This window comes from Alternaria ethzedia (assembly GCF_023757985.1).
Source record: "Alternaria ethzedia strain BMP 0044 chromosome Unknown scaffold_23, whole genome shotgun sequence".
Taxonomy (NCBI): domain Eukaryota; kingdom Fungi; phylum Ascomycota; class Dothideomycetes; order Pleosporales; family Pleosporaceae; genus Alternaria; species Alternaria ethzedia.
In genome coordinates this window covers 463,646-484,914 of record NW_026056216.1, presented here as the reverse complement: position 1 = coordinate 484,914, position 21,269 = coordinate 463,646, and the positions used below count along the sequence as shown (strand labels likewise).

At 53.0% G+C, this 21,269-nt stretch overlaps 6 protein-coding genes across 6 annotated transcripts; 2 read left to right on the top strand and 4 right to left on the bottom strand.

The window, feature by feature from the left end:
• Positions 1-602: 602 nt before the first annotated feature.
• On the bottom strand, positions 603-5,881 carry TOP2 (DNA topoisomerase 2; the record flags this gene model as incomplete). The annotated part of the gene is made up of 4 exons (XM_049379594.1): positions 603-2,036; positions 2,084-5,050; positions 5,098-5,385; positions 5,435-5,881. 4 exons carry the CDS (start codon positions 5,879-5,881, stop codon positions 603-605), a joined length of 5,136 nt encoding a protein of 1,711 aa, XP_049230822.1.
• Positions 5,882-6,776: 895 nt separating this feature from the next.
• Positions 6,777-8,895, bottom strand: J4E87_008000 (uncharacterized protein; the record flags this gene model as incomplete). The annotated part of the gene is made up of 2 exons (XM_049379593.1): positions 6,777-8,151; positions 8,351-8,895. 2 exons carry the CDS (start codon positions 8,893-8,895, stop codon positions 6,777-6,779), a joined length of 1,920 nt encoding a protein of 639 aa, XP_049230821.1.
• A 1,456-nt stretch (positions 8,896-10,351) lies between these two features.
• J4E87_007999 (uncharacterized protein) lies at positions 10,352-12,397 on the top strand (the record flags this gene model as incomplete). The annotated part of the gene is made up of 1 exon (XM_049379592.1): positions 10,352-12,397. The coding sequence occupies one exon, from the start codon at positions 10,352-10,354 to the stop codon at positions 12,395-12,397; it is 2,046 nt and encodes a 681-aa protein (XP_049230820.1).
• A 2,381-nt stretch (positions 12,398-14,778) lies between these two features.
• Positions 14,779-16,486, bottom strand: J4E87_007998 (uncharacterized protein; the record flags this gene model as incomplete). The annotated part of the gene is made up of 4 exons (XM_049379591.1): positions 14,779-15,424; positions 15,474-15,734; positions 15,782-16,220; positions 16,270-16,486. 4 exons carry the CDS (start codon positions 16,484-16,486, stop codon positions 14,779-14,781), a joined length of 1,563 nt encoding a protein of 520 aa, XP_049230819.1.
• Positions 16,487-17,364: 878 nt separating this feature from the next.
• J4E87_007997 (uncharacterized protein) lies at positions 17,365-18,716 on the bottom strand (the record flags this gene model as incomplete). The annotated part of the gene is made up of 2 exons (XM_049379590.1): positions 17,365-18,063; positions 18,114-18,716. The coding sequence occupies 2 exons, from the start codon at positions 18,714-18,716 to the stop codon at positions 17,365-17,367; spliced, it is 1,302 nt and encodes a 433-aa protein (XP_049230818.1).
• Positions 18,717-19,430: 714 nt separating this feature from the next.
• Positions 19,431-20,951, top strand: J4E87_007996 (uncharacterized protein; the record flags this gene model as incomplete). The annotated part of the gene is made up of 3 exons (XM_049379589.1): positions 19,431-19,477; positions 19,529-20,091; positions 20,146-20,951. The coding sequence occupies 3 exons, from the start codon at positions 19,431-19,433 to the stop codon at positions 20,949-20,951; spliced, it is 1,416 nt and encodes a 471-aa protein (XP_049230817.1).
• Between the last annotated feature and the right edge of the window lie 318 nt (positions 20,952-21,269).

Sequence of the window (21,269 nt, the reverse complement as noted above, 5' to 3'; positions counted from 1 at the left end):
GAGATGTGGTGGTGCCTGAGTACCAGAAGTTACTAGACGGTATAAGAAACATTCGGAGCGCTATTTCGAACTACGGAGAGGCATGCATCGCGAGGAAGGATTTGAATGTCAAGATCTAGAGATATGCGAGAGCGGGCGATAATTGTTACGTGCGAGAACGAGATGATCCTGGGTATGTTGTAGTTTTCCAAGACTGTGCATACTTCAGCTCGCGGGAATCTGGTAGGGGTCATCCTCGCTCGCCGTTGATGTAGAGTAGCGACGCCTAGGAGAACTTCCGTAGAGACATGGTTTTTGTGTGTAGGTTGGACACTTTATCACACCACACATCTTCATACATCGAACACACAACATGAACAATCACAAAGTCTATAGCACAAGCAACGTTCAAGTATACTTCTAATAAATATACATATCGAAGGAAGTATATCTCAAGAAAGAAACGACGCCAAAACGCCGATGAACCATCCATAAGTTCAATCCCACCGCCCCATGAAGACGAGAGAAAATACCCTCAAGCCCACAACGCCGAATCACCAGGGTATAAAACACCCACCCACATGCACCCAACGACCCGGCAAGCAAGCAAGCAAGCAAGCAATCTACTCGCTAGCATCGTCGTCATCAAAGCTAGGTTCAGAAGCCTCATCCGACTCCGCCTCATCATCGCTGACCACGTACTTCGCCGGCTTAGCAGCAGCCCTTCGACCAGGTCTCGCAGCAGGTGCGCGAGACTTTGGCTTAGGAGTCGGCTCATCCTCATCTTCATCAGATAGGATGTCGTTGGCAATAGCGTCCGCATCTTCCATCTCCTCATCCTCGTCTGAGTCGATGGTGATCTGCTTCTTAGCCTTGGCCGCAGGCTTCGCAGCTTCGGCGTCTTTGCCGTGTTTCTTCGCGTAAGCCTTTGCTGCGGGGCTCTGGGCAGCGGGCTTCTTTGCAACGGCCTTGGGCTTGGGTGCGGGCTTAGCGGCTGCGGCTTTGGGCTTCGCGGCGGGTTTGGTAAGTCTGCTTGCGACGGGCTTCTTGACACCGAGATCGAAGTCGTCCTCGTCTGAGCTCATGATCGTGTCGTGGATGTTGCGAGGGGGAGGGCGTTGAGGTGAAGACTGGGGCATCAGACCTTCGTAGTTTGTGGTGTCGCCGTCGATCTCGATGGGTTCGATGGGGCTGCTCTTCTTTACGGGTGCTGCTGAGCGTGCAGTGGTGGTGGCTTTGAACATGGGGACGCCGTTCGTACCAGATCCGATGGTCTTGACCATGCTGCTAACATCGCCGAGGAGGTCGTCGTCATCATCGTCGTCGGAGTCGCTGCCCATGGTGTACTTGGGTGCCTGCTTCTTTGCGCTGCGAGCAGTACGTGCAGCAGTGGTCTTGGAGGGCTCCTTTGCAGCCTCCTGGGCGACTGCAGCGAATACGTCCGAGTCTTCATCGTCCGAAAGCGGATCCTTCTTGATGGGTTTTGCAGCAGCTGGGCGACCCCGTTTGGTTGCAGCTGGCGCTGGTGCAGAGTCTGCGGAAGCTGATCTACCATCTTCTCCGCCTTCCGTCTGGGGCGTCTCCTCCTTCTTCTTGACAAGATGGGTGAGCAAGGTACCTTGCTTCTGCGGCGCGGTTGAGCCGAACGCGGTGCTGCTCTTGAGAGCTTCTGCTGCACTAGGCTTCTTTACTGGTTCCTGCTGCAGATAGCTAAGCAGCCCCTCCTTCTTCGGCTTTGCCTTCTTCTTAACCGGGCCAAAGTCGGATCCGGAGTCGTCCGAGTCGCTTCCATCTGCCTTTCTCTTCTTCTTTCCCTTGCCCTTGCCGCCACCGATACCAAGTTTTGCGGAAGGTCGGCGAGTGATGGCAGCGATCTTCTTCTTGCGCTTGACCTCTTCGTCCAGCTGGACATTCCATTCATCCATGAAGGCTTCAAGATCGACAGTCCAGATGTCCTTTGGTGATAGCTTGATGAGAGTGTCGATCTCATGTTGCTTCTCGCCGATCTGCTTCAGAAGCTTCTCGACACGCTCTTGGGTCAAAGACCAGATAGCCATCTAGAGAACGTCAGTTTGGTATTGGGGAAAGGGTTAGTAGCACTTACACCTAGCAGATAGTCGAAATCGTTGGCGGACACTTCCGTCTCAACATCTTCTGAGTCATCCTCCTGGACATCCTCGACCTCACCAGCAGCCTTAGCATCCTCGACCTTGGGGAAGGGAGTGAAGCCGAGCTTCTTGAGCTCTTGAACAAGCACAGTCTTCTTCTTCTTTGACACGATGAGCTTTCCGTCGATGATCATCTGGATAAACCTGGCCTGGTTCGTCATCTTCAGGTGCTCCTTCTCCATGACCTGAAGTTGATGCTGCTTTCGCTTCTCGTAGTATCGCAGACGAACGTGGTAGAACTCCTCAATGATATCGAGAACGCTCGCGTACTTGTGGATGCGTCCATGTGCGTCGAAAGCGACCAAGTTGCTAGTCGACTGAGGCTTGAAGAGCTTGAACATCTCTTCCAAACCCTTGGCAAGAGCTGTTGCCATGTACTTGTCTTCCATCTTGATGATGAAGTGAACGCGGTCTGGCGTGTTGTAGTCGATGTAGTCCTTGATGTATGAAGGGCCCTTCTCGGCCTTGATGATCTCCTCAAGCTTTTCCTTGAAGTCTTGTGTCCAGTAACGAACTGGCAATTCAGTGATCTCAACCTCGTTGTCGCCAGTCTGTCGGACGACTCCGGTGAACTGGTAACGATCAGGGCCGAGCACAGTCGTTGTACCGTTGAAGCCCTTGTACCATGGGATCATTGGGAGCATGTCTTCCTTGGTGGCGCCTGGCTGCATGCGACGCTTGATGTTGTCGATAATATCCATCGGGTTGAAGTTGGGAATTTCGGAGCTCCAACCAGTACCGATACCGCTCGAACCGTTGATGAGAATCGTCGGCAAGATCGGAACAAACATCTCAGGCTCGATCTTGTGGCCATCTGATTCACCGTACTTCAGTAGTGCGTCATCGTGGCCGTGGAAGATTCGTCGTGCGAATGGCGACAGGCGTGTGTAAATGTACCTGGCGCTGGCAGCATCGGCACCACCCTTAAGACGAGAACCGAAGTTACCACTGGGCTCCAGATAGTTGATGTTGTTGGTACCGACAAAGTTCTGTGCGAGATTGACAATAGTTCCCTGCATAGAAGCTTCACCGTGAGCGTAGTCAGTGGATCCAGAAACTGAACCAGCGAGCTCAACGACCTTGACATCCTTCTTGATGTTTCGCCTGAAACAGGTGTACAAGACCTTGCGCTGACCAGGCTTCAGACCGTCAATAACTGAGGGAATTGATCGCACGTTGTCGGCCATGGAGAAGAGAATCAACTCCTTATTCACGAAGTCGTCGTACGAGATGTCGGGAGTGGTAAGGTCAAGATGCTGACCGGGCACAAAGTCGCGCAGCCAGTCCTTACGAGCGTCAGCCTTCTTTTTCGAGAAAGCAAGCTCGATGAGCTTCTCTTCTTCCTCACGCATGACCTGGAAGCGCTTCATGTGGGTGTCGAGATCCTTGAAGTAGATCTGGGCATCGGGAATGTCACTGGTACCCAATCCCTTGTAGTACTTGTGATCCCATCCCTTCTCGTGCTGGTGCTGCTCCTTCCACTCCTCGTACTCAGGCATGGAGAAGAAGCTCTTCATACCGCGCGGGTTCTTGGGGTCGCCCTTCCAGACCTTGACGATAGGCGTGATGAATTCCAAGAGGAAGCCGGGGATCTTGAGCAAACTCGGGAACTGGCACTGAAGAAAGTTGATGAGTAGACCCTTGATATGGCTACCGTCGTGATCCTGATCCGTCATGATCATAAGATGACCGTAACGCAAGCTCTTCATGTCGGCGACCGTATATTCCTTTTTATGTTGAAGTCCCATAAACTTCTTGATGTTTTGGATTTCGGCGTTCTTCATGATTTGGTCGACAGTGGCGTCTCGGACGTTAAGGAGCTTACCACGAAGCGGGAAGACACCAAACAAATCCTGGTTGACTACAGCACGACCAGCCAAAGCAAGTACACTGGCTGATTCACCCTCAGTCAGGATGAGCGTGCAGAGATGTCCGTCCTTGGTTCCTGCCTTGTTGGCATCTGTGAGCTTTGCGTTGCTGATACGGTTGCGCTTGTTGCCGTCGGTCTTCTTCATCATCTGATCGGCCTTTTGCTGCGCAAAGTGCATGATGTTCTGGATGACCTCCGTCTTGGCGATGGCGTTCAGGAACTTGTCACTGAGGACCGGCTTGCTACCGAACTGGCTGGCCTTGGTCGTGAGCTGCTCCTTGGTCTGCGATGTGAAGGCCGGGTTCACGATGGAACAGTTGACGAACAGGAAGAGATGGTTCTTGATCTGTGCAGGCTTCAGCTTGACAGCTGCCTTGTTCTTCTTGTTGACAATCGCCATGAGCTTGTCGATGATCTGGTCGGCGATGTGGTTAACGTGGGTACCACCAGACGTAGTCGCAATCGAGTTGACGAAAGAAACTTGGTTGAAGGAACCATCAGACACGGCGAAACCAATGTCCCAGCGGTCAAGCTTGTCTGTGATAATGACGTCCTTCTCCTTGTCGTCCTCGCTCTTGCCCTGGTCGCGCGAAATCGACTTGGTATACATCTCCATGTACTTCGCGAATGACGAGATCTTGATGCGGTCGCCGTTCAGGTAGACCTTCATGCCCCGTAGCGTACCAGCCATGTCGTAGGTCCTGCGCTTGATGATGGCCTCGAAATCGTCGTCGATACCAGCCATTCCAAAGCGAGCATAGTCGGCCTTCCAGCTGACCTTGGTGTAGTCGTCCCCCTTGATGTCGGTAATCTTGGCCTTGCCCATCTTGCTCATGTTCTCAGTCCAGGTCTGCTTGTACTTCTTCTTTTGTTTCGAATCGACCGTCTCGACTGTGAATTCGGTACTGAAAACGTTGCAAAGCTTGGCTCCGTAACCGTTGCGACCACCCGTGACTTTCTGCTGGTTGTCGTCGTAGTTGGAGGAGGTGAGGAGGTGACCAAAGATCATCTCTGGTACATATATGCCGTGTTCCTAGTCAGGTTAGTAGTGTGCTGGGTCGGGGTTTGAAAGCGACTGACTTTGTGAATCTCAATTGGGATTCCCTTGCCGTCGTTCTTGATGGAGATCTCGCCAGACTCGCGGTCAACCGTGACCCTGATCTCGCTCATGTTCTTGTCGTTCTGCTTGTTGTCGGCCGCGTTGACGAGGATCTCGTCGAAGATCTTGTAGAGACCGGGGACGTAGGAGACGTCGCGGAACTCCATCGACTCGCTTTCCGAGTTGTACACCCACATCTTGTCCGTCTGGCGCTCTACGGAGCCGATGTATGTGTCCGGGCGCTTCATGATGTGCTCCAAATGCGTCAACTGTATATGTGTTAGCCAGTGCTTTGCTACCCAGACCTCGCGCACTCACCATCTGGTACTTGCTGCTGGCACCGCCCTTCTTGGGGGCCGAGATCGGTACATCGTCGGCATCTCCGCCAAAGCTCTCGTTCGCGATGTCTGCGAGAGGCTTGCCGCTGGACTTCTTCGGGGCTGCTGCCTTCTTGGCTTTCGGTGGCGTGTCGTCTAGGAGTGACTCGTCGTCGTTGACAGGGTCCGCGTCCATGTCGATGTCAGAGTTCTCGTCGTCTGAGACGGCCTTGGTCTTCTTCTTGGGGGCTGCCTTTGCCTTGGGCTTTGCAGCCGCCGCGCCAGCGGGCCGTCCTCTAGGTTTCGCAGGACCTGCTGCTTTCTTCGTTGCTGCTGCCTTTGGTTTCGCGGCAGCTTTGGTGGCCTTTGCGGGCTTCGCGGGCGGCGCGAAGTCAGAGCTCGCGCCCTCGTCGAATACGGAGTCGTCCATTATGGAGTCGTCCGCCATGGCTGTGATGGTGTCCCGCAGGACGAAAAGGCGAAATTAAAGACGATAAACGCTCTCTCTTATGTAGAGCAGGCGATAAGAGCGATAAGAAGCAGCGAGTGTAGACGAAAGGAAGGCGTGGTGGTGAGAAAGCAAAAAGTGGAGGCGTGTTTTGTTCAAGGAGGGTCTGTGTTTACGCGTTGGCGTTGCCAAAGCGAGACGCTGCAGGGGACACACGCTAGCTGTCACGCTAGTGCGGGGCTTCCATCACCCTCATTGGGTGGGGACCGCTGACAGTGAGCGCGTCAAACGTCTCAACCTGCGGGGAGTGGTGACTGAGGAAAATACTGGTGAGGTGACTGAAGATAGGGAATAGAGAGAGTAGACGCGGAGGTGTTACCTTGATGCGCGGTGACAACCAAAGATGAGCACACTTGCAAGGACTGGTGAGACACCAGATTACAGTTTGTCCAGGTCAGTCCAGCGCACCGACTCTACGATGTCTTTTGCCCTCTCGAAGGCAATCAAGCCTTGCCCTGAGGAGATGTGTTGGGTGGTTGTGGTTATAATAGCACTATCATGACGTACGAGCTGGATTGCAGTAACGTGGCACTCACTTCTATCCTTTACACCTACGGTAATTTGCCCCATCACCTGTTCATCTGTTAAGTTCACTAAACAGCAGCAAAAACGTGTGCAAATGAGAACGACACGTGTCATATGTAGCAACAGAAAACGCGTGAGTTCCCACCTTGTGTTGCGCTCAGCGGTATCCACGAAGTTATGTACCATGGATTTTCTCTGTTGTAATGAAGAGATCAAAGCGGATGCGTAGGTACACACACGATAATTTAGAAGATGGTAATTGTGAGTGCAGGTACATGTGGATTGTGCAATATGGAATTGTGTCTTGGTTCTACTCATACATCCACGTCTCTTCGCTTTGCCCATTGTCCGTTGTCTGCCCTCTAGCATACAGACATCTTACTATCTGGCCCTCTTCAAACACAGGTACAACGTCTTTCTCTACAACCTTCATTGCCCACATGATTATCCTCGCACCGAGGTTTTCTGTGCGTCCCTTGATGAAAACAGGCGTTGCGCTATCGGCTGGTTGGTTGACGAACGTCAGACCCAAGTCGTCAAGTATGTCCGTTGGTGCGGCGTTCGCATCTGCAGAAGGGAGATGCACAAAGTCGCCAAGGTTTTCATCGACGAAGGTGTATGTATCAACATCTTCGATGCCGTCTTCTAGTGTAGGAAGGGTGTGTTTGGAGCACAAGTCGCGCATTAGAGTAAAGATCTTAATGTCGTTTGTGTCTTGCGTGGTCAACATCAACGACAACAGGACGGTTAGTAATACCGTCCACTCCAGACCTTCATTCTGTTGACCTTGGATACCATGCTTGTTGAGAGCGCTTGAGAAGGTCTTCGCTGGTTCTGGAAGGTCGGTGCTGAAGGCTGCCAGCACATCAAAGAGACTGTGCAAGGCGCGAGTGGGAAGTTCAGCGTTGGGTGCGCGCAACTTGGTAACCGCATCCTTGAGCTCTTGCCGCACGGAATGAATGATCCTGGCCTGACTGTCGCGATAGATCTTCGCGTACTTTTGCTTGTCGTTGCGGGGTTCCGGGTCTATCTGCAGTGGAAGAGTACTGCACCTCTGCTCCAGCGCTTGGTGCAGAAGTACTAATACTTGCAGCGTAATTCTTGGGCCTGGTCTTGCAATGTCGATAGTGCTTACATCCACTTCAGAAATTATGATTGTCTGGATAAAGAAGAAGTGAACGATATACGGAGGCACACCGCGGAAGAACGGTATGTGGTTATCGTAGCGACCGAACGGATGGTCCTTAGCGCGTAGGAAGTGCTGCTCCTTGTTCGGATCGGTGGCCAGAAAATCTTTTGACATGCCGAAAGGCACGTTCTCTGGATTCAGCAGACCCAGCTGCTGTGCATACTGCTGCAGTTGCGGCTGGAACGCGAGCTTCAAAGCGAACTGCTCAATAGGGTTGTCTTCTAGGCAGAAACCATAGCCGAGGAGTAGCTCATCGTTCTGCTTGGGTGCGTAATTGTTGAAGAGCTCTTGTCCAGGCTGAAATGACTCGCCTTCAAGGCACTTGAGCGTGAAAGACTGGTGAGGCTGGAAGTCCCATTCTACTTTGGCGGATACAGAGTGGTTCAGAATATCGACCACCGGAAAGAGAATAGGTATGGTCTCTCTTTCCGGTAATATATGGGTCGAGATGAAGGCTCGTGAGGTGAAGATGGTGGCTGCCCATAGTAACGAATCGCTGAGGATCGTTAGCAGGCTGCGCCAGAAAACTGATGTATCGGTGTATCATGAGCCATATATGTGGAGATCTGTGTTGTTGGCACACAAAAGCACAACTCGCTTGCAGTGTCTCAGTTGTGGCAGAGGTAGTGCTGACTTTATAGTGCACGCTAGACACGATACAGATTGCGCTGAATCGCACTCGCTAAAAGACTTACAGGTCGATCTCGTCAGCAAGAGGCATACCAAGCTCTTTCATGACAGCCACAGCATTTTCCCATTGGTGTTGCAACTCAGCCTTTCTCTCCTTGGTCGCAGGCGCTAGGCTGGTACCGGTCAAAAAGGCGACATCGCTCTCGTCAAACCACAGAGGCGTAGTCATACTTTCAGACCCTGGTAGACATGTGATGTAGGCGTGCCATGGCGACTGATCGCCCCTCTTGTGCTGTTCAATCAAGAGCAGGTACGTCAGAATGTGATCCGGTATCCTCCCACGACACCGTTGGAGAGGACTCTCGATGTGCAACACCTCTTTCTCTTCCGGGTCTAAGTTGAGAGAAGACAGCGTCAGCTTCAGTGGACATGAAGCCACCACAGTGGAGCTCAATGGTCTGGCAGCGCGCATGTGAAAGCCATGCGAGTCGCTGTAGACGATCTGGACGTCTGGACTGAGCTGACCCCCATTTTGCGTAAACCAATTGACAAGGCTCTCAGCTGATGGGTGGGCACCGAAGCCCTGGCCTGGTATTTCGTCCGTTGGCATTTGCACTGGTTACAAAAGATCGCAACCCTCGCTGACACAACTTTCCTATCGTTGCGGCCGTGAGAATCGGAGGTTCTTGACAAATGGGCGAATAGTAATACTTTTCGTACGCAATGCTTTCCTGTTTCGAAGGTTAGATATCTCGGAAGTTCGGTTGAGCCGAGTGCGTGACGGTAATGTGCCCTCCAGCTGACGAGTCGGTCTCGGTGAAAATTTAGCAGCGGGATGCGGAGCACAACGGAACCGACGATCAGAAGCGAGCGGGCTTGCAGAAAGATCGTGAGTTGTAGCGGGTCGTGCAGCAAGAGGTGCAGCACGGCGTAATGGTGTGCTGCTTTGTCGGTGAGGTAACGGCTAATTCGAAACCCTCCTCGCGACGTTTATGGTACCTAGAGTTGCGTAAGCCTCAGGCGCTGCGGGGTGCCTTGTTCCATTGTTGTAGCGAACATCACAACAGCAACGCCTGATTTTGACAAGCTTCGCGTCAGCTGCGATCTGCTTTTGCCATGATGCTTCAATCTGAATCCCGTGGTCAATGTCTCCTGTGTGGCTTGGCTGACAGCGTTGTTCGCTTGAAACATCGCAAGGCTAGCCAATCGAAGCTCCGCGCGGTGTATACGAATACGCCGTGCATTGACTGCCCAGAGTTCCTTATGAAGGTTCCATGGTCGCCGTGCCGCATGATCAATCTTAAGATCGTGAGATAATCAGGTATTCGGACCCCTGCGGAACGTGTCTTCTGCGCTCGCTCAAAGGTCCGCACCGAACCGAAGTGAGACCTCGCCGTCAGCGGTCTCTTTGCTGGCGATGAGCACACCGTAAGCCGCCCCCCAGCTTTTGTCCGCCGAAGCCGAGTAATCGCTCCCCGATGAAGCAAAAAGAGGGGCTCGTAGCGAGTGTGCATGATATGCACGATGGGCCAATCGTTCTAGCCCCTTGCCGGATGCGGCTTTGCTGGCGTCCCTGCGCCCACGGGACGGACGACGGTTGACTTTACCGGCGTTGGAGCCTGTGTGCCTTGTGCGTCGACGATGCGGATGGTGAGTAGAGCCCTGCCCGGCCGATGAATGACCTGACGGGGGGCCCATCAGGGCGGCTTCTTTTTTGTTTCCATTTCGATTTCTGCAATTGCATCTGCGCCGCGTCCTGAGACACTCAGCCGTACAAGCTCAAATTATAGGGAGCGATTGATTGGCCAGCCCACTCCCTGCATAAGGTCAGCCTGCTAGCTGTGGCTTGTAAGTCAGCCCCAGTTGTTCGTCGCCTGTGGGTGTGCCTATTACGCTTGAGGGGGCACGACCTCCAAACTTCAGCGCACAGCCCTTGGGGCCCGCCTTCATAAGAACAATGGCGTCCCATGCGCTGATTGCGCTTGTGTTTTCGTCATTTCCTTGTTTGCTGACGGGTCTCTCAGCATGTCACAACTGGATTGAGTGCTGGAGCAATGCTGCTGGACATGTTGACCGCCGACGCCGCCAAACACGGCCATGAGAGCTCACCACCGCGTGCAGCCTCGCCCGCCACCAATGGCTCTTTCCTGCAGATGCCGCTTTCTCTTCTCGGTTCCGTCTTGCGCGGCCAGACTCCTTCACCGTCGCAGGCGACCCTTCCTTCTACCCATACCGACCCTACGACCGATGCCCCTGACACTCCCACGCGCGCCTCGCATAGGGATGCGATGAAGAAGCCGCATGACGAAGCCACCATCACTCTCGCTCCCTCAAGACCTGTCTCCTCCGGCAGCGATGCTGCCAGCGTCAAGCCCAAGAAGCGGACCCCTCGGTCCAAGACCTCCTACATCATCGCCCGACCGGTAAACACTCGCTCCAAGCTACACAGTCGGCAAAGAGTTGCCCTGCAGCTACACCAAGTCATTGCGTCACAGCGACCAAAGCCAGCCTACGAAGTCGTGCCTTTCTCGGCCATCCCCCAGCGAGCCTCGAGACGTCTTTCGCGGAGCTTCAACACCCGGGAAAGACTGGGACCGCACGATCTCCTCATTGCGCAAGCAGAAGCATACAACAGTCAGGATGACGAGAATAAGTCGGAAGAAGATCGCTGGGGCTCGCGCGACATAATTGGCGTCATCAGCTCACGGAAGTGCGACAGGGGGGTTACTGAGACAACGGAGATTTGCATGAACGACGGGACGAGTCGCTGGGCAGTCACCGACATGCCCAACGGAGGCTACGAGTTCAATAGCACTGACGAACATGGACTGACGCTGAAGGCTCGTTGGGTGTTGAAGCCAAACCACTCGCGTCGTGTGTCGAGCATGTCGACGACTGCGCCGCTGTCGCCATCGCTTCCTCAGGCTCCAGACGAGAAGAAGTTTACCTTCAGCACCTTGAGTGTCAACTCCAGGCGCCATCCCATCATTGCGACAATGACCCGCAGTCGCATAGATGTCATGGATACATACGCAATGCCATCTGCTGCCTCGCCGTCAACGCCTAGCATAACTTCCTACACCCAGTCTCCTACTACCGACACCTCCAGCATCGACATGAACACCTTCATGGACACATTGACGGATAAGCTCCCCACCGAGACAGGCGACGCACTCCGACAATTCATCTTAGCTTCTGGCGTCTGGGTTGCGTCTAGAGAATTCGCGACAGAGAGCCCCTCCTTGGCTTCGCCTCCAACCTTGACACCCTCTGCAACCTTCCGTCCATGCGCCAACCGCACATTCTCCATGTCCATGTTGGACTGCCCGCGCTCGCCATCTCCAGCATCGACTCTCGACGAGAAGCGCCGCTCATTTCCTCGAATGTTCAAACCTAGCATGGAAAGGCTCCCCCGTCGCACGACAAGCTTCACGGATACTCCTCCTTCGCCTGCGTCAACCAAAACGGCAATACATGCCTCTCCCGTGCCTGTTGTCAAGACACGTGCGCGACGTGCGAATTCCACCGGCACCGCCCTGCATAGCATGACAGGCAGCATGAGGAAGAAGTACGGCCTCACTTTCGAAGACCAGACACTCGTCGAGACCCCCGAAGAGCGCACCATGAAACGCAGCGTAGAGCTTCTTCGCATCAAAGAGCTCTCACTCCCTTCACCCATAGAACGTCCCTCCGCCGAATCAACCCGCCCACTCCCTGCCGCCATCCCCTCTCCCGTCGTCATCTCCCCATCAACCGAAGGCCCAAGCTCGCCCGCGCCTCTCCTCGCCTCTCCGCTCCTATCGCCCGCCATGCCAGAAACCGAACGCTCCCGCAAGACACAATCCGCTTATGCGCCCATCACGACAACCGGCATGTGGGATTCCGGTGTCACTGACGGACCTGGACTCAAGAAACGTCCTACAAGCATGTTTGTCATGAACGAGAAGAAGCGCAAGCAAGAGAAGAAAGGTGGGCGTAGTAAGAGTAGAGACATCAACGCTAAAGCTGGTGAAGACGGGAGCGAGGGCCTCGGACTCAAGAGGAAGAGCGATTGGTACATGTACAAGATTAAGCTTCGCCTCAAGAATTGCTTTAAGAAGGAGAAGGCCTGATTCTTGCTCGCCCAATCTTCATTTTGGCATTGGTATTGGCTTTGGCATTTGGGTATAAGCATCGCTGGGCGTTTTTCTTTTGGTTCAAGTTCAAGGCTGGACCTTTTGCTGGTCTGCAGTCACCGCTCATTGCATTATTTCCCCTCTTTCTCTTCTTGTACATACATACACACACACCTTGTTTCCTACACTAGCGTGGTTTCTCCTCATCGCAAGTCCCTGTTCTTGTCTATACCCATCCTTAGAGCGCCCTGTTGGGTAGCGTGGTTCAATCGATACTTCTTGTTTTTGCTCCGTGGGTTATGTCCGATGCTCCGTGACTACTGCGTGAGGGCGTGGTGATCTTCACGTGCGTGTTCATTACGCCGAAGCTACGGGATGTGCGAATTGCCGTGGGCTAATGCAGACTTGCAGATGCTGCCCCTTGCGATTCTCTGCGACGGAGGACTTGGCATCCTCAAGGCCCGATGCTGTCGGCCGAAGTGTCGGACGAGTCGGAGGGTTCGGATGGCGCGGAGGAATGGGACGGCGGAGGGTGGTGGTATGACTCGTGGCTCTCTAGGAAAACCTGCACATGGGTAAGACGTACGGTGTCGGAGAGTTGAGAATGGGACTATTATGATGGGATAGCTCTCAAGGGAAGATGCTCGGCATTTTCCCGAGTGCTTCCGTGTCGCATTTCACTAGAGGCTACACTCAATATATCTCCATGGAGGCGAGCCCTCACCAAAGAGGCCTCAAAAAGGTAATCTAACCTGAGTTCGCAACCACAATTCATGCCTCCCTACCAAACCACCGGAGAATTAGGATGACAGCTCCTCAAAAACTCCAACCACTGAATCCTCGCCTCAACCTGGAACTGCCTTCCCACCACCTCTCCGAACTCAATAACATCCCCCTTCATGGCGGCATCTAACCTATCTCTCGCAAGATACAGCGCCAAATCGAACAATGCCAACAACTCAACATACGCAGCATACGGAGCGTTCAGCCAGCAGTCCAAATGCCCTCGCATCGCATCCGCGTCTTCGAAAACTATCCCCAGTTTCTCAAGATACGAGTGCGGACTTGCGGGAAAGGCAACACTCGCAGGTGGGTCGAAGTACTTCAAGATGCGATCACAGCTCTCCAACACTTCCTTCGGCGTGACAGGATGATGCGGTGCATCGAACAAATTCCACCCGCAAAACGGACAACTCCAACCCTCCTGCTTGCGAAAATGGCTCACAATGCACTCCGAGCCGAAGATATGTCCGCAGGGGATCTCAACAGGACGATGCGGTTTCTCAGAACCGGTATCTTCTTTGCAGAGTGTAGTGCCGCAGAGCGAACATGATCCAAGGTTCTGTTTCGATGGGTTGAGCATCAACGGAACGACAGCGTCGAGTGGACGTTCTTGTGCTAGAAACGTAGTGACGCAACCGACTTGCTCGCGATCTAGCGTTAGCGGACCGCGTAGCGACATATTCCCAACTGCATCCATCGTGCCACTCAGAACCCGCGCGTCCACATCAAAGAGCTGAAGGAACTCCCTCTGCTTCGCAGACGGCAGTTCATGCCACCCCAACGCCCACTCCCTCATTCCCCCAGGTAGCGATGGAAAAGCATCGAGGTCCATAAGCCACTCCCAACCAGCTTTTAGACTCTGAGCCAAACTGAGCGTTTCGTCTTCGAGGATACGTTGGAGCTGTGCGAGAAACAGGATCTTGGGCCAGTGCGGTTGCGGTGCTACTTCCCCTTCTTCGTCTGCTCCCACCCGCCGATTCACATGCGGGAAATACCATTCCTGCGCTAGATATATCAGATCGCCGGCATTGAACGCGCCGTTATAATCTAAACCGCATTCGATGTGGCTGATGAGCTCTTGTATTATGTCGAAGTATACTGGTAGTGGGTGGAGTCGGAGAGCGGAAAGCGAGGTGTCTGCAGGGAAGTCTGCGTATCGAAGGTGGAATTTTAGGATGGAGATGATGGAGGTGATTTGGCCTTCCAGGCGGATTATGCGGTTGTAGTAAGGGGACTGAGGGGATGTGGTGTGGCGGCGTGGGATAACCTCTCGCTTGGTTCCATGTCGGTGGCGTGGTGGGGAGAGGGAATCCGTTGCTGCGTTAGACACGTCCGGCTGGGTTTGTGCACGCCCTCGTAGCGTTTGTGGGAGGCGGTGATGGGGTTGGGAAGGCATGGTGGTATTTTAGTTTGGGGGTTTGAGAGGCGTTGCGTAGACTGCAGAGTCCGGCTTTTGGCAAAGCAGAAGATGTTTGATTATGCGAGCTGGATGATTTCATTCAACAAAAAGTTTTGCATTCCATATCTGCAGGTTCACAAAGCCGAGCTATACAGCGCACCGACAAGCAACTTAGGGTATCTGTCTCTCCTACACATCACTTTCTGACCTCTGCGTGTTCGACCTCCGCTGCGTCCTTGATGTCTAGTCCGGCCATATCTTCCTGATCCTTAGCCACGTCCCTGATCATCATGTTCTGCTTCTTATTCTCGCTCTTCTTGTACAGATACTGCATGACCAAGAATGAACTCCAGCATCCTACAATGAAGCAAATGTTCACTGCATAGCCCTTTGTCCATTTCGGGCCCTCGACGATAGGGAATACTGTGATGGGGTAGAAGGAGAAGACAGCCCAGCCAGCTGTCAACATAGCACCAACAGTGACAGCGCGTGCTTCTGCGTCGTCACGTAGAGCCATGTTGATGAACGGCATAAGAATGGGCGTAACAGCAGCTGATACACCGAGCAGGTAGTAGCAGGCGAAGTGGTAGCCCTTGGGGATGTTCCAGATCAGGAGAGAGATGTTGGCGACGATGTAGATGGTTTGGACAATCGAGAAGATGGACCAGAGTGGGTAGACCATGCAGAGGGAGGTGGCGAGGAGCGCGGCGAAGACGGAGACACCTTGGGCACCAGTAGGGATAGTGTTGATTTGAGGAACGGTGTAGGCGCCGGGATATTTGGCAGCAAGGTCCTTGAGCCAGATTGCCATCTGTCCGTGAGGATAAGATGAGGATAAGAAGCTAGTAATCGGTCAGCGTTCGTAAGTATGGGTTGCTCGAAGAAGCTCACAAGGTGTAACACAGCACGCCCATGTAAAACTCCCAGCGCATGAATGTGCGCTTTGCGACCGTCCAGCTAAGCTCTTTGCTTGGTGCGACACCGGCGTTAACCATGCGTGAGCGTGCCAGCGCATGCTCTTTTGGTGTAAGCCACCAAGGTTTCGCGCTGCTTGGTAGACCCGGGAAGATGAGGAAGCCCGCAAGAGCAATAGGGAGAGAGATTACTCCGTCTATAATAAACAGCCATCTCCAACCCGACATGCCACCGACACTACAAGAGGTTAGCGATAGCACAATGCTTTGCGGAAGGTCGCTTACCCGTTGAGGTTGTTGTAGGCCGCAGCTTGTAGATATCCACCAAACATCACGGCAATGTTGTTGGAGACATACCACACTCCCGTCCTTTTGAAGACCTCCTCAGGCCTGTACCAAGAGCCAAGTACATATGTGGTACCAGATGCTACAGGCGTCTCAAGCAGACCGAGCAGAAATCGAGTACCGTAGATGTCGTTTCGGCTGCGCATTTGACTCTGGCAGAAAGTCACGATGGACCACAGCACTTCCATAGTCGGCAGATAGTACTTGGCAATCTGCGGTCGGGATAACAGGAGTAAAGATGGGACCTGGAATACGAGATACCCGACGTTGTAGAAGGTGTCGAATAGCGAGTACTCGTTGCCGTAGAGACTAAGCTCTTCCTTCATGCCCGACACATAGGCGTTCTTGATGTTGGAGGAGTCCAGCCACTTAAGGAAGACTGTTCCTATTAGTATATACGAGACCAAGGTGCCAGTACGTTAACTTACACATGAAGGAACAGAATGTCAGCAAACAAGCGTCCATCTTCCTCAGCAACTTCCTCTCTTCCTCAGGGTAGTGCTTAGGATACCATTCCCAGAGGTACATCCACGCCTTCCATGGCGACCTCTTGGGGGCTTCAGCAGGCGCGATAACGTTGGTATCGAACTCGCCGGTCCTGTTGGCGACACCAGCAGTTTCGTCGTTGGGCTGCGTGCTAGCCATGTTGAGTTGCCTCTCGTCAGATGAAAGTGTTGACGGCACGACCTCGGAAAAGTACGACAAAGCTGGGGTCTTCGTGCTTAAAGCCCTGACGTTCGTCGGAACCCGAAGAACAGGTGAGTAGGTAGTTCCCGCATGGCTAAATCTCAAAGCTAGTAAGCGACTGGACGGCTCCTGCTCGGGCGTCGGGATATTTCTGCATACGGATGGTCGAGTGCGGGGGCGGGCTTCTTCTGGGGAGAAATCCACAAACGGGCGCTGAAAGAGGGATTACCCCGTTGTCCCGTAGGTGTTGAGCTGCTGGAAGATAGCCAAGAACATGGGGAGACTGTGGGTGATGGAATGAAGCTCAAATCTTGGTTCGGGAAGGATGCATTGCGGTCCATGAGTCGTGCCAAGGCGAAGCCACACGCAGGCAACTTCGGCGTATCGTCCGCCTAAGAAGCTTGAAAGTAGGCCTCGGAATCACTCGCTGATTACTATACCGCTCATTTCTTTACAGGCAAGTTTTCTTCTTATTTGGCGTTGCGCAGATGCATGTCTGGTGTGGTAACATTCGATGACGTCATAGACATGTTCGCGAATGGAAAGTTTTGGCGTGTCTTTACGCGTCGCGACCGCGAGCATGCACATCCATCGCCAACGTCTACGACTCGGAATCGACATACGTACTTTCACTTCCTGGGCCCATCTCGACAAACTGTTCGCGTTGAGTATGCGTTCCTTGTGTGACCTTGGAAGAGGATGGTGCCTGGGGACTTCCCGTACAGAGCCGTGCATGTGCATCTTCACGCGACTATACCTACATCTTAGGAGAGCGTGATTGCGACCAGAATTCGATTTTGGAATGACCGTATCTACTTCTACGCTACGCGTTTACACTACTTCAGCGCTTCGATCATCTTGTACAAGCTGTTCTCTAGGGTGACAGGCGATCGAAGCGCAGACCAATCGTAGTTCAACAATCCCCAAGCCTCATCCGCACCTATGAGCGTGTTGGGAGTCCGGTTAGGACGAGTCTGGAGGTAGAAGCTACCTGAGAGCTCCCAATGCTGCCAGCTAACCTGGTACTCCTTAACCATCTCCACCAAGCATTCCGCGTAGGTGGTTTGGTTCCAATACGTTCCGTTCTGGATGAATCCCCATTCGGAAATTACCATCGGGAAAGTGTACTTGGTCGCCGGGTCGTCGGGGTTAACGGCCTGGAAGCCCTTCTGATACCACTTCCTCTTGAAGGTCGCGCAGTCATCCTGGGTGGCTTCGAAGTCATACTTGTGGATCTCGAGAACAATCTTGTCCTTCCACGCGAAGCTCTCAGGCACGAACTTCGCGGTCTTGTTCGCAGTCGATGTACCACTGGTACCATTGAGCGTCTTTCCGAGAGGGATGGGGTCAATGTACGTGTCGTACGAAAGACCAGAGAAGAAGATCAGCGCATTGGGATCTGCCTCGTGAACGGCATCTGCAGCAGCTGTCATGTGGATGTACCACGTATACCAGTCGACCGGCTCGGCCACCTTGGCAGCTCGCAGCTCATTGCGCAGTCCCATTGACGAGAACGTCGACCAATTTTCTTTCGCCTAATATCGTCAGCATCTGTTCCATAGCAGACGGTCTTTTAAGTACATACATGCTTCGTCATAAAGGCCAAACCTCGTTTCCACTTCTCGACGTCGAAATCTTTCTCGCCGAACCAGCCGTTGCCATCGTCATCGCCGCAGCACCAGAAGGCTTTCGATACGTGGTTGTCCAAGTGGATGATGACGCCTTGACGCGAGAGTTCCTTGCCGACAGCATCCCAGACTTGCAGTCTCGTCGTGTTCTTGGTGAGCTGTGGGTTATTCTCCAGGATAGAGTTCAGGACGTCGGTGCCGTTTGTGCCCGGAATCGCATTGAGGACACTCTTTTCGAGAGTCTGGTTTGGGCTATTCGCAAGGTAGTCGTCCACCATCTGGATTGCGAACGGCATGCGGACCGAGTTGAGGCCGAGCTTAGGAAACCAAGACACGATATCTTGAATGGAGGAGTGCTGGAGGCCTTCGGGAATCATGATCTCTTGGTGGCCTGGCCAATTTGTCGACATGAAGTGGAAGACATCGCCATTCGCGTCGATTATGTCTCGTCCCTTGGTCGACAGAGGAAGTATGGAAGCTGCCCTCTTCAATGCTGACGGCGGCGCGGCAGCAGCAATAGAAATTAGCAGTAGCTTCGCAGTCACACGAGTGAACAGCATGGTTGACGTGAACAGGACGAGGTGTTAGTTGGTGCTGTCCTTGTTATAAACGCTAGCATCTTTATGCCGACAAAGGTTCACGCGATCGTCTCAACTTAGACGCGTTGATATTCACGGCCAAAGTATCTCCGTCGTCACATTCTAGCAGCACTACTGCAACCCCAGACTTCACATATAGTACAATGCGGGGAAAGTAGCTGGAAGCCCAGCCTTAGGCCAACGCTACGCCGCTTCCAAGGCTTATCATCACAGCAAGGGAAGGAACAGATACCTTTTCTGGAAGGCCATCCATGTGTCCAAGAAAGCGCAGTCACGAGCTTTAAGACGATACGAGATCAAGAAAAGAATGACGTCCACATCGCGGGCAATGCCCTGAGCTTGTGCAAACGGCCGGGTAGCGGGCATCGGGGTAATGCAGATCCCATATTTAGCCTACATCTTGACTTTGAATTCTCGTTGCAAGATGACCCGGTATCGATAACAGCCCCGCTATGCTATGCGCGACAGTTTACGCGTCGCCCGATGTAGGCTTTTTGGCAAGAAGCAACACCTTGGCTGCTCTTCGCTTTGCTTCCTGACTTTTCTCTTCGCTCAGTTACGACGGAACATCTAGTAGAAACGGCACACCTCGAGGACCCAGTTCCAAGTGTCATTCAACGAAATTGCCTTTGTATCGAACATACGTCACTCAAAAGTTCCGATCGCGAAAGCAAGATGGGCAGCGCTGTACAGGATGCCAAGATGCCTTCCAAGGCCGCAGTGTAAGCAAACGCGCATGTAAAACGACACAAGCCAATGCTAAATCTATCTAGCGTGAAGGATGTCGACCTCAGTCAGATCTACTCCGAAAGCGTGGTAGCAAAGATCGTTCAAGTCGCGCAACGCGGTCTCAAACAACAGGCTCCCTTACCGTCATACCCACACACCGTACCCCAGATTGGTCCCGAGGCAGGCCGATACGAAGAGCGAGAAGCAGATTTCTGGACCTGTGGTTTCTTCCCAGGATGTATATACGCCCTTCTCGAACGCTCGATACGATACCCACAGGCCATTGATGTCCCAGAACATGTGCGGCCACAGATCCAAGATCAGCTACTGAAGCTAGGACGACACTATGGCGTTGCTATCAACCAGATGTCAGGTCGAACAGATACACACGACATGGGCTTTATCGTGCAACCCGCGTTACAAAAAGACTGGGAGTTGACCGGGAACAAAGAGAGCTTACAATCTGTCGTCAATGCAGCTTACGCGCTCGCATCGCGATATGATGACCGAGTAAAAGCGATTCGGAGTTGGGATGTTGCGATCAACGACCGTTACTCAATCACAGATATGTCGACAAACTTCCTCGTCATCATAGATAGCATGTGCAGTAAGTCCTCTTCCACCCCTTCTATTCCTCACCCTACTCACCCTTTCACTACAGATCTCGACCTCCTCTACTTCGTCGGCCACATACAAAACGACCAAAAGCTAATCGACATCGCAACCCAACACGCCGACTCCATCATCCACGAAATCCTGCGACCAGACTTCTCCTCCTACCACCTCGTAAACTTCGATCCGCGGACCGGTCAACCACAAGCCAAGATGACGAATCAAGGCTGGAAAGACGATTCGACGTGGAGTCGAGGCCAAGCTTGGGCTATAATGGGGTTCGCGCAGACGTATTCGTGGACGAAAGATGTGAAATACCTAGCGACAGCGATCCAATGCGCAGAGTACTTCTTGCGAAGACTGAAAGAAGGAGAGGGGAAGTGGCACCACCCCATGGTCCCGTGTTGGGATTTCGACGCGCCACAAGATAATGCTGAGGAGCCGCTACGCGACGTTTCCGCAGGCGTGATAACAGCGAACGGTCTCCTTATCATCCACCAAGCACTCCAGTCCCTCTCTTCAACAGCCACATCGCAACTCCCCTCTAGCAGCACCACCAATTTCCTCGACATCGCACTGCAGATAGTATCACAGACGCTAGATATGTCGTACGACTCTGATCTAGCATCTTTTGAACTCCCCACCAAGAGCATGGTCAACGGGAATAGCGTTAACGGCGCAGCGGTAGCATCGGAGCTCAAGATCAAAGAGTCGGGCTTTGAGTGTATACTAAGGAACAGCACGACGAATTGGAATGAGCATGCGCATATGAAGTATGCGGATCATGGGTTGGTGTATGCGGATTACTATCTTTTGGAATTTGGGAATAAGCTTTTGAGGGCGGGGTTGCTGTGATGGGTGTTGGGGCGTTGGGATGAGTGGTCTTTGGCGAGGAATACATGTTGAAGTGAAGCAAGTCTGCGTTGTCTGCTTGAGGTTTTGATGAGCGTTTGCTGCGAGTGAGTATGTGTGAAGACGGTATGAGGGAAGCTGGCATATGATAAGAGCAGAATAGGTGAGCAAGGAGCAAGAGTCAAAGAACGAGTGATTGGATTTCTTTTGCGTGCGTGACGAAATAAGCGTAATGCGTAAGGCGTGGTAGTGTATATACAGCGATATGAAGCGAGCGTGGGTATGTACATGCAACAGCATAGAACGAGTGTGATAGTGCGA